Raw genomic sequence first — 12,628 nt, forward strand, 5'->3', positions numbered from 1 at the left:
ATATATATATGTACTGTATGTTAACAATCAATATCAACAGTCCATTTGAGATAAGCTTGCTGACCTTCCTAACCACCTTCTTCTACTGTGTGAGAAGCGGAATTGTCCATAGTACTGAATATCTGAGCACAGTACAAACAAAGACTATATAATATATAATAATTATTATTATTATTATTATACACTCTTAAAAAAATCAGCATTGAGCATAGCTCCTTACTGCAAAATAGTATATGTGCTACAATAGGGGCAATTTTTATACTTTGCTTTGTATCTATAGATTATCCATATCTAAGACTGATGAAGTGTCACTCAACCAACAGTACTTTAACCGGTACATATATTTTGTTGCATTTTAGATAGCTTATCAAGGGGCGAGACTGCAAGGCGGGGGTTATGATCATGATGCAGGGGTAAAAAGTAAAACTACCACTGCAATATTTTAGCATGACAAAGTTAGTGACATTATCTGTTCAACCAATGCCAACAGGAAGCAAAGAATATGTTACTACTGTGCATGTAGCAGAGAATGTCTCTCTATCCTCTAATATAAAATATTTTTGAATGAGGTGTACTTGTAGATATATGTGGTGTTCAAGATTGGCCAAACAGCCACAAAAACAGTAGCACACTGAACGTAGCAAAAGGATGCTATAAAACCTATTTCATAAGCTTCCCAAAATGGTCTGCTGTGGCTCCTCACAAGCTGAAGTTAGTAGATTGAAAACTTAATGAAGATGACACTGACTATGAATAGTTTCAGACAGACACGACTCACACCTTAAATGTTTACCATTATTCAGACTCTTAGACTGGCTTTGAGCAGGCCAGGACATTTATGTTTGCATGAATGATAAAATGAAATAGATTTGTCATATCAGCCAGTGACCCTGTGAAACCTAAAATCAAAATGTCAAGACTTCTCATATTTGCGACTGTCTGCTGAATTAATGCAGCATACCTAGCCTGATTACAGCAGCACTTACACATAACCTACAGAGATGCTGTGTCCTCCAGAGCATTACTGCTGAGAACATCAGGCAATTGTGATAAGCAGAAAAAAGTGTGACAACTGAGAGACACAGGTATAATTAAAGATATACATAGATATACATATTGGAATTATACTCACATTTATTCTCTTGACCTTAGCTTTTCAATAGTGTCATGGCTGAAAAAAGAGAAAACAAGAATGAATACTTGAGCTTATATTCAAAGCAATTTATAATTTAAAAAAGCTGTAAGCAATACAACTACTTAATGTGGTCGTGCCAGCATCATCAATGTACAGTAACTACTGTCTCATAGGCCAAAGCATCATTTAAGGCTTTGTAGTTGTTATTGTGTCCCTTCTTCCTTCAGCACCCCTCTTCTTCCTCTGCTCCATCTCTGTGCACCAACCTTGCCATGGCTAACAGGAAGCAGAGGGCACAGCGCTTTATTTAATTAGTCACAGCAGCTGAGTGCTCATGTGGAACCAAACAGGGGAGGCAGATTGGGGTAGAGAGATGGATAGGCACCATCCCACCGGGCCTCGCTGTGCTGTCAGAGGAGCGTAGATTACATGACAGAAGGGAGAATGAGAGAGAGGGGGGTTGGATGGCAGAAGGATGTAAATGGTGTCTTTACAGGGGGATTCATCCTAGGAAAAGGATTGCCTTCACTCCTGAAGCACCCCTGTCCTCCCACAGAAGCACTCTTTACACCAACCAGCAATGGGATTGGCCTGTTGTTTTGATGCACATCAATGAGTGGTTTGACTGCTTATATATACTGTGAAAACACTCATTATTCCAGATGATTTAGGAGCTGCTATTTTTTTTCTATCTCTTCTGGCAATGATCGGGTGGTCCTTGCGGACCAGCAGATAACCTCTGACAGGTTGCAAAAGTATCACAGTGTGCAGCACATAGTTGATGAGTTCCTTCTTACTCAAGACAAAGGAGGGGAAAAGGAGAGAAGAAAGTTTCTCAGCAACTGGCAATCTCTTTTTGGAATCTAACCCTTTCTCATGTTGAAGGTAAGCAACATATATAAATAATATAAAAAGCAAGCAAAGGAAATAACATTTATATTTGTAACAGTAATATTTATACTTATTTAGAAAATTCAGTTTTATTTAAAACCTACATGAATATGATTCATGTGATAAGTTAATAATTCCCATTTTTATCCAACCAGTTACTTGGCCTTCAACACAAAAACATCATATGTCAGGGTGGGAGAAAACACATTAGTAAACATGTAGCTTACTGTATGGTCCAGAATTAGCAAGGAACATGGGTGCAGTGCTTGAGTAATGTGTGTGCAACTACTAAGCAATGGCGTGCTGGGAGCTCTTTTAATTAGCGCTCTTGAAGTTATCCAGTGACCCACATCTAATAATGAAGGCAACATGAATGTTCTATTTACATATCTTTAGTCAGTAATGTGTGGCCGCTGGGAGAGCCCAGTGGCTGAGAACTGTATGTGCTGCCAGTGAAAAGGGAGGGCATGTCAAACAGAGCTGCCTGGGAGCTGCTTTCCAAGGCGCTCTCAATTCAAACCATAGGGAATGGTATGTTAGTGACCGACAGGTCTATTAAACTTGGTTATGTTATAAGAATATGGTGTGCAACTTTTTAACAAGCGTTGGTCTAGTACTGCCATGCATCCAAGAATTTTCTTTTTCCATTATAACTCTACCATGTATAATCTCTAAACCGGCAGTCTTGATGGCAAAATAGGTTACAGAATCTTTTTAAATATTTATATCTGCATTGATGTCAAAACCTAGTGACTTTTAAACATGTCATTTATTAATATGTATTTGTGTCAAAATGACACATAAAGATCTTTTCCTATTCTATTTTGCCTGGAAACGTTTCCAACACACTCTGGCGTCACGTTAAAAATAAACATCTGTCCTATTTCTAGCATGCACGCGTTTTCGGGGGTTTGACGCGCATGTCACGCAAGCAGTGTGAAACCTGACCTGTTAACATGGGAGCCGAAATAAAAACGGATATTTAATCCCATTTATTTCCATTGCTATGTGAATAACTCAATAGACAGGACAGAAGGGGAATATAATAAGCACAGAGGTGACTTTGACTCTGGTACAGCTGTCCTTGCTTCTGTCTGTCTGCTCAAGAGTCACCTTTACACAGCCTTAGCTAGCTAGCTTCTTACAATCATTTGATGAGCTACTAGGCTTGAAGCTTTAATATGATTTTAGCCACTGTCATCCATCTTTTAGTGGTGGCCTTGGCATGAAGAAACCAGAATATGGTAAGGGTGGGGCTTGTGCTATCAAGCTTTATAAAGCCCCATATTCCCTAACTTCCCACCTTTGCGGGACTTTGCCTCAGTTAAGAAGGGTTAATAAAACCGTTTCTTGCAAGGAGCTCCCTATTCAGAGGGCGTGTCAAATCGTTATTTCCACCAATTCTTTGTCTTGGAAAGAACTGGGTCACTGACTAACACTCTCTTCCAGGGCCTTGTTGCTAAGGCCTGACTCCTTGGAGTCCAGGATTTAGGGAGACAGGGGCTAGTGCACATAAACTAAAGCCAGCTTCTGACAGGAAGGGCTGCACTTGCGCGACTGCAGCCCCCTCTAAACAGCACATCATGCTCAGATTACTGAACATATTTCAGAAAGGAGGTGGGGAGATGAGCATAAAGCCAGCAAGAACTGTAGACACTGCGCACATCTGCATGTGGATGTAGAGTAGTGTTTAACAGTGTGTCTTTCTGTGTGTGGTGTGTCCCCCTTTGCATGTGGGTGCATGTGTAGACATGTTAGTGTGTGGGCAGGGGTTGCTCGTGGCTTAAGCACCTGCAAATCAATCCAGAATTTGAGCTGCACTGTTTGTTAGACATTATTTGCCTACGCTGTATAGGCAACAAAGGGATCCTTCCCCATTGCAAATGAATAAGCCCAGGTCCCTAGTTATCACTGGTAATTGTTCAAATCCAGCTGGCTTTAAATGGAGAGGTGCGCTCTCCTTTGGACAGCTCATTAAGATAACACACAAATGTGGCTCCCCATCATCCCGGGTTTATTAAAGTGGGGCTCATTTCAGCTCTTTTGTCTCATGCAGAAAACTCTGCCTTTGTCAGCACAATTGGAGCCAGATGGCAAAACAAAGCTTCCTGTCTGAAGTGCTTACAGAGTGATCTCAGAAGGCAGAGCCATTAGGTTGACTTCACCAGCTCACCGCCCACAACGTCCACCTGGATTGCCATGGACGATGACATGAGGCAACAAGAGTGAGGGAGGCTGCAAGTTGCTGTCTTGTCGCTGGAGTACAGGCATACTACAATCTCCCATTTCTATTCTCCTTTGCCCTGCACCTTTAGCTAAAGCTGAACTATTAAGTATCACTAGTTGTGGGATGGCTGACCCTGCTCCTGGCTGCACAGAGCTCTTTGAAACATTCATGAGCGAGGCATTAGAGAGTGAAAGTCATTGTTCCGCTTTACTCAGAGACTCTCCTTCACCTCTCAGCTTATTAAAATCACATGGTATTAACTTTGCCGTTCACATAAAGGCTAAATAATTAAATCAGACTAAAGAAGGAGTCAAATGAATAACTCTAATGACATTAATGCTTGAGGGAGAACTACTCAGGACTGTGAGGGGTAGTCACTGAGGCTGGGCAGGCAGAAGGAGCTTGCTCTGCTTGCTAATGGCAAAATTAATTCTGGACTCATAAGGTCATAGTAAGCAAAGTATCACATCACTCTTATCACAGAAAAAGAAGAACATACCTCGTTTGTCCTGGTTCACTAGCATTATGAAAATAAAAACATTAGTAGGCTACTGGGCAAAAAGTTATAGAATTAATTTGACATTTTGGTAAATCCGCTCATTTGCTTTCTTGCGAAGAGTTAGATGATGTTTACACGGTAAATATAAACCTAGCAACCAGTTACCACACCATAGCACAAAGTCTGGAAACAAGAGGAAACCAACTAGACTGGCTCTGTCTAAAGGTAAAAAAAAAAAAAATCATCATCTTATAAAGATCACTAATGAACAAAACCAAACTGTTATGTCTCATTTTTTTTAAACGGTCAAAAACAGAAGTGTAAAAACGACACATCGCAACGTAACAGGAGAGCTGGACCATGTCTTGCCTATTTTTTGTTGCGTCATTGCCATGAGAAACTCCAGCTTCAGCTGATATTCCTGTTTTTCTAATATAGTAAATTAAGTTGGTGAAAATGCTAACATTAGCATGTTAGCCATGTCACTGGGAGCATGTTTGCGATGGTATTTATCACAAAGCAATTTAGTCTCTTTAGGCTTTCCTCTGAAGCATATTACCTGCTAAATAGCATAATGTTACCATTGTCATTGTGAGCATGTCATCATGCTGACATTAACATTTAGTCTGAAGCACCACTCTACTTTAGCACATCCTCAGAGAGACTCATCTTTATTTCCTAGTTTAAATGCTTGGCTTCAACAGTTGTGGAATGTCTCTTTACCGAGGGACAACATTTATAATATGGACCATAGGTCCTTCTCTGCATTTCCTTTGTTAAGTGATTTAAGCTAGTTAGATTTGAAAAAATAGTGATTTACCAATCACTGTATAGCATTAGGTGGTGCAAGGACTGTCACAGGTGTTGTTGATTTTGCTGGATGAATCATCATAGAAATTTAAAGCAATGTATTCCCATTGGCACTAATATGCATAACACATTTCAGCCAGGACTCAGTGCAAAATCAATTTGGCTTGGTAAACGGGATCATTTGAGTGCAGGACACGGCAGCACTATTGTTGGCATTTTGTGAAACTTGGAAGTTGTTACCATAAAATTTATAGACAAGATAGATTTCACTGTTATAGTTGTAGCTTTGGGGGAACGTATAATGTAAAACAGCTTGTTGGCATCACTAAATTAGTGTGCCCGTCTCTCCCTCCTCTCTGCCTTACATACACACACACACACACACACACACACACACACACACACACACAGATTCAGTGCCTGAAGCTGGTCTCATTTCTCACTTACTTACACTTCAGTAAACAAACTTAACATTCAGTTACTTGTTCTGTTAGGTCCCAACCATCTTGCCACCTGGACTTTTTTTTTTCTTTTTTTAAAGAAGACTGGGTGTTTTTTGGGTTATTTGATTTTTTTTGTAACAGCAATGCTTTGCACAGTACATGTAAAGAACAACATAACATAACAAAACAATTCTAGATCAAGCTTGCAATGAGCTTTTGCATGTAAATGAATTGCCCGGTCTATACTGCCTGACCACTACATCCACCCTTCAGTGGACAAAATGCACCGTTGCGTGTTCCGTTGAGTGTTTGCAAGCCTTGCACGATTACACTGCTCAGAGTGCTGAATGCAAAACAATAACCATATTCAAAATGTTAATATTGCTTTTAGCTGAAGGATGTGGAACTTTAACAAGCGGATTTTCAACTGTTTCCTGATCAGCATTTGTCACAAGCACCTGCACAGCACTGCTAGCAAAAACATAAAGCAGGTCCCTCATACACGCAGAGGCTAAGGCTTGACCAGGTGTGGATTGGCTGACCTGTCTTTGACTCCTCTTCTTCCAGTTCCTTGGCCTCTTCAGCTGTGGGAAGACAGAAGAGCCATTATCAGTGGAAGTCACAGTACAAAAGGCAGGCACGCAATGCAGTCACTTCATCACAAGCCTATGGTGAGCTGATCCTTCACAGCTCAAAGGACAAGCTGTGGTGAGAGAGCTATGTGACAACGATGCTCCACACATTGGTACCCCCGCCACATCATACACCCAGGCACATACACACAGAGCCATACCCATCCCCTTAACCTCCTATCGAGCCCTTTCGCAGAGACAGTAATCACATTAGGCTTTATCTGCTGGCTCTCTGAAAACCCACTGTCAACAGAGTTAGGGAGCCAACCCAGTGATGGCTGTCACACTTACACACTTAAACAAACAAACACACACACACACACAAACAGGCTAAAAATAGAATTCAAGCGACTGATATTATTTTCTATGACACAATTTTCACAACAATCAATCTGACAATCTGATACATGAGATTAAACAAATAATCAAACATAATTAAATGTCAAGGCAACACAATGAATTTGTCTATATTCCTATACTTTTGCCGGATTGTCTTTGACTTTGACAGCGGACTATAAAACATGCTTTCCAGACTCAAAGCCTGTACTGTATATGCATCCTTCTACCCACACCACATTCTTCAGTTCAGCTTCCTCAGCTCTACAGTATGTGGGTAGCTTGAAATCACATTTCATAAAATTACACATTTCTGTAGTATTCACAGTATATTTCCACATTGTAATGACATAATCATGGCAGTACAAGATATGGCTTTGATCATATAGCTTAAGATTTTATATATACATACATATCAACCACTTCTACACATCGGAACTGTGATGGGACATTCATATAGATGTGTGAGCCTGTTTATGTTCACTGCTTCATTCAACACCTCCAAATCAACCACTGTGGCAGCAGTAAAAAAAACACCTTGGGGACAGGGATGTGATCGCAGAGCAAGGCTCATTTAAAGGCACCTTAAAGAAGAGTGAAGACGAGGGCATCCACAGGGTAGGGAGTGAGAACTGCTTCCCTTGTACATTGTGAGTGTTACAATTTTATACCCCTTTTGGCTGCATCCCAGATGTGTGGGGGTAAGAAGGAAGGCGGTTATGGCTTAAGCACAAAAGCTGGACAAACCACATAAAAGACAGAAGAGTCAGGGGAAAAGAAGCTACTCAGTGAAGCCAGAATAGTGTTACTGTTCCTCATCATCCTCCCTTCTGTCTCTATGTTTCCCTTACAGAAAACTGGTGCAGCACTACTGCTGAATCTCTACAATAACTGCTGTGACATCATGAGTGTTTCAAATGTAAGCAAATGCCTCTAAGTAAACCTATAGTACTATAAACACACTGATAAGTGGGCCTAATAATTCATTCTTGCACCCCAGAAGCAGCTTCCTTTTTTTAAACATTTTTTCACACTAGGATATAAAGCTTAATGACAGCTGTGTATGTTCTGTGTTGGTTTTAATATATTTTCACTCCCTTTGGCTCAACTCTTGATGATGAAAAGTAAACATTTTTGCTAATTAAAAAAAAAAGATGAGGAACAGCTTTTTTCTGCCAATACTTTTACTGTTTGCTACATAGACTGAATTAAACATAGATGGAATTAAATCAATCTATGTGTATTATTATTTATTTATATTATTTAACGTGAATCACATGCACAAAAAGGTGATGAATTAAAGGTGCCCTGCCACACAAAACCGTTTTTACTAGCATTTTTTTGAAATATGTTAGGACAATATGTGTTTGTGTTATGTCGTGAATGTGACAATGAACTGCTGCCTCCTCTGTCAGCTCTAGCCACTGTAAAGGCATAAGCAGAGAAATCAGGCTAATTACAATTAATTTTTAAATCTGTTCAGTCTGATGTCATGTTGCCTAAGCTCATTACTATTCATAAAAAAGGGGTGATGTTTGCTGATAGCCAGGCTCTCATTGGCTAGCTGTTTGCCAGTCAGAGTCAAGCACCTTAGCTTGTTGGATACTAGTGAGAACTGGCACAAATCGAGCTAAGTCTTCCTGCAGGCTTTCTATACCGAACTAGAATGGCTTGAAACAAGGTAACCAAGGCATTTTTTTTCCACAAAAAAAAAAAGTCCATGGTAGACCTTCAGACATTACCACAAAGTAATAAAATATGTGTGGCAGGGCACCTTTAACAGCATTTGGTCTTTGGTAAACCTGAGCGTGGTGCACATGTTTCACCCCTGTGGTCAAAACCACTAGGGGAAACACTGTTTCCCTTGTGACTGTCATCTGTCACAACGGGGCAATCTGTCCCATGTCACCTACACATGGTCTCCTAGCGCAAGCTTGATTTAATCATATGCTTATCTAAATGTAAAAATAGGCTTTGGAGGAATGGAACCGCAACCCTGGATAGGTCACTGAAAGCATATATTAAATACATAGTCATCATGTAAGTAAGGACAGAAGAGAGAGCCAAAAGAAAAAATTATATCAGAGAAAACAGAACCATGCTAGTGTTGAGATCCAACACTGGCCATGGAATTGAGCTTCCACAAGCTGCTCTGCTCTGCTACGATACACATTTGGGTGCTCCACATACATTATGACAGGTAAGAAAAATGACTTACTCACTTCTACACTTGTACTGACCCTTCCACCCTCGCTACCAAGACACAGTGAAGAGAGAGTTCAACTTCAATCTAGCCATACCCGGCTAGATTTAATACGCCGATACACGGCATATTAAAAGATAAGACAACCATAATTTGGTTGCACTTCTCTGCTTCCTGCTCTCAGCTCTGGATAGGAATATACCAGTCCTATTTTAAACCCCTCCACATCTGTATTCATACAGTATCATTCTATCAGGAGTATAAGAGTCTACATGATATGTGAATAAGTCAGCGTTGCCATCAAAGACTTGCTGGCAGGGGACAGAAAAAGACTTAACATTTCAATAAGGCAGACAGTGGATGACCACATAATCAATCCCGCCTTCAGTGTTAGGGCTGGAGGCAGGAAACACAGCTCGTATTCTACCCTACTGAAGAAAAGGGCCCCACAACCCGAGGAGCCTTTTTGCCCGTGGGAGGAACTGCATTATATTTCTCTCTTTCCATTTCATTTGATTTCATATGTTCCATGGAGCTATTTACTCTTTCCTCTGAGTCTGTGTCACTTCCATATTTATTTTTAAACCTCTGGGCCCTGGTGCAGACACTGAATGACCTTTATTTAAATGTCTCCTCCTCTCTGAGCAGATCTCATTACAGCAGAGCTGGTGGCACTGCACTATCTATCTCATTTCAAAACTTTTTCTCTTTGCACTTGCGGCGATCCTCAGCCATTCCGCACAGCTAATTACTGGACCCGAGTAATGATGTTCCTCTTAGCTGAAGATATGTGTCCACCATCCGAGATCCTGCCTATACGCATTAAGCAGAACTCCCTCTGGATTCTCGATGTTCCTTGAGCAGTTAACATCTCATCACTGCTTTCTGCTTTATCTCTGTCTGCTCTCGTTGTGCCTCCCACATGATAGCAAGTAACATGTAGCAATTAAGCATATCATCTACTGAGCTTCTATGTTAAGAGATTAAGGAGTCATTCTGCATTTACTGAAGGCCCTGAGAAAGGTTAAAAGGGCATGATAGGTTAGCATCCATTTAACAGCAAGTCCACGCAGCTGGCTAACACAGTCCAAGAAAATAAAAAATTAATTTTTGTGCATATAGTTTGTTGTCACTGCTCTGAGGTTTACATTTCATTTTTCTCCTAATGAAGGAAAGTAAGACCAAAACATGGATGTATCTAACCTTAACATGGATTTTCAAGAGAGTCATCACCAATGAATTGTACCACTAGTGAAACTATAAACTGGTGCTGAATGTGCAGAGCCACCTCTCCCCTTCCCCTTCTTGCTTTTCAAATCCCTCTACCTTCTCTCCTGGCCTCCTCGCAGCTCTCCTTGATCTTCCTGCGGCAGACAGCAGCCAGGGCAATGAGCAGCACCAGCAGACACACGGCCAGGCCAACAGTTACCCACAGAGCCACCGGGGGGAACGTAATGTTCTGACCTGAAGCAAAGGGCAAATAGGGAGGGGGAAAAAGAAAGGAGAGCGTCATTATTCACTCTTGCAGAGCTAAAATAGGAGCACAACTGTCACGGCTGTATCCATCACCATTTGACACTTTTGCTGTGTGAGTTCATTCCAACAATTTTGAATTATTGAGACTGCAGAACATGAAGCACAACATGACACTGATGCCGATTATTTCCATCATTATCATCATCATCTGCGTCATCATCATTAGACTAATATCAGGTCCGTATATGGTCTGACTTTCATAAAACAGTGGGACTGTCAGAGAAAACAGAAGAGTCGGAACCTTTGCTAAATGTGAACGGAGTAAGAGCTTCTTTACTAGTGTCCAATTAAGACACTTGAGTCATTCAATTGAGTCCAGATGGCAGATAGCTAAGCAGTCGCACAAGACTGTGTTGTTGTTTCACTCAAACAGGATTGGCACAGTATTAAGAGGATGTTGGCGCTAACTATCCCACCCCCTGCCTTCTGCTTCGCATTGCTCAGATGTCTGAAGTTGTCATGCGTCTGCATCGTCAACATTTTGATCTTTTTGACGAGTAGAATGATAGCATATCTTTTGGACAACACTACATTAAAATTATTTTGAATCCAATTAGACATCAAAATTAGTGACTGTAGGTTGGCAAACTGCAAACTGATGAGGAGGAATAAAAACTGGTCAACAGGACAAAAAAAGATATCAGAGACACAGCCAAATTTCCCTGGGGTATTTAACGTGAACAGAGGGAGAAGAAAGGAAAACAGCCGAGCCACTAAATAGCTTTGAGCCTGGCTGTAGCACAAACAGGCCTCCTTCAGAGACTGTCCGCTCTGGCCAGATAATAATAATAAAAAAATATATACTGAAATTACAGGAATTGGAAAGAGGAAATGATGAAGCATCTGTAAGGACTTGGCATCAACTATGCAGACAGACAGGCTATAATACAGAGCAGCCAAGATGGAGGGCAAATAGAGGCGTCCTTTTGGAGATCACCAATACTCAGATGGAAATCCAGTCCATCTGATGCTGGGAAGCAAATACCTGATTGTCCTATGAAACAAAGTTAATGAAAGGCCACAGAGGGCCATAGTGAAAAGGACGAGGAGGGACATGTACTCATCATGACAGAAAATGGTCATTTCAAGTCAGTTCAGCGTTTATTTGCTGTTGATTTTAGCCATGCTACTATGGACTACATACTACAGACTACTACTTTGGTCCAGGCTGATACATCTCAACAACTTTTGGATTAATTGCCATGAAACTTTGTATAGACTTTAAGAACTAAAGAATAACAACATAAAGCCAATTACTTTGATGAGCCCCTGCCTTTTCTTATTGATTTATACTTGTTGAAATTGACAACTCTTGGACAGATTCATATGCAAGTTGGATTAATTGCATTCTTAATTTAGTTTCTCCCCTCAGGATAAACTGTAATAACTTTGGTGATCCATTGACTTTTAATCTTGCGTCATCATCATATCCAAAATCTTAATTTACCCAGTACTTTGGTTTACGAGCAAATACTTGCAAAACTAATGATATCCCCATCAGCCATGCTAGCATCGGCATTGTGAGCAAGGTTGCGTGGTGACATGAGCATTTAGCTCAAAGCCAAGCTGAGCCTAAGTACAGGCTGTTATTGGCACACAAAACCAGAACAAAACAAACATCCAAGGGTGAAGAAGGGTGATTTACATGAGGACTGCAATAGAAATGTCTTGCTGGATTGGTGATGACATTAATATTTAGCCCAAAGCACCACTGTAGCTGCTGCAGCAGATGGCTGCAGATTCTTAGTCTTGTCATTACTACTTGGATAAATGGCAGTAAAAGATTGAAAAGAATGCCCCCAATATAATATAGAGACTGTTGTAAAGGCAGATATATAACATAGAGACTGATTAAATTAAAGATTAAATTGCATGGAATGTTATACATTATACAAAACCAAAAAATGGTGTCTGCA

At 40.6% G+C, this 12,628-nt stretch overlaps 1 protein-coding gene across 2 annotated transcripts in view; it reads right to left on the reverse strand.

Moving 5' to 3' along the window:
* The window catches only part of cd276 (CD276 molecule), a 71,660-nt gene that overhangs the window by 13,389 nt on the left and 45,643 nt on the right, over positions 1 to 12,628 (reverse strand). Inside the window, exons 5-8 of one of the 2 annotated variants that reach the window (XR_004658087.1) lie at positions 10,503 to 10,640; positions 6,548 to 6,589; positions 1,133 to 1,171; positions 65 to 122 (exon numbers count right to left, since the gene is read on the reverse strand). Coding sequence is in view for 1 of the 2 variants with exons in the window: in XM_034882777.1 (XP_034738668.1) it covers positions 1,149 to 1,171; positions 6,548 to 6,589; positions 10,503 to 10,640 (203 nt within the window). In the remaining variant the exon portion in view is untranslated. The remainder of the gene's footprint in view (positions 1 to 64; positions 123 to 1,132; positions 1,172 to 6,547; positions 6,590 to 10,502; positions 10,641 to 12,628) is intronic. The other variant, XM_034882777.1, reaches the window with a different exon arrangement.

Source organism: Etheostoma cragini, chromosome 1, assembly GCF_013103735.1.
Source record: "Etheostoma cragini isolate CJK2018 chromosome 1, CSU_Ecrag_1.0, whole genome shotgun sequence".
Taxonomy (NCBI): domain Eukaryota; kingdom Metazoa; phylum Chordata; class Actinopteri; order Perciformes; family Percidae; genus Etheostoma; species Etheostoma cragini.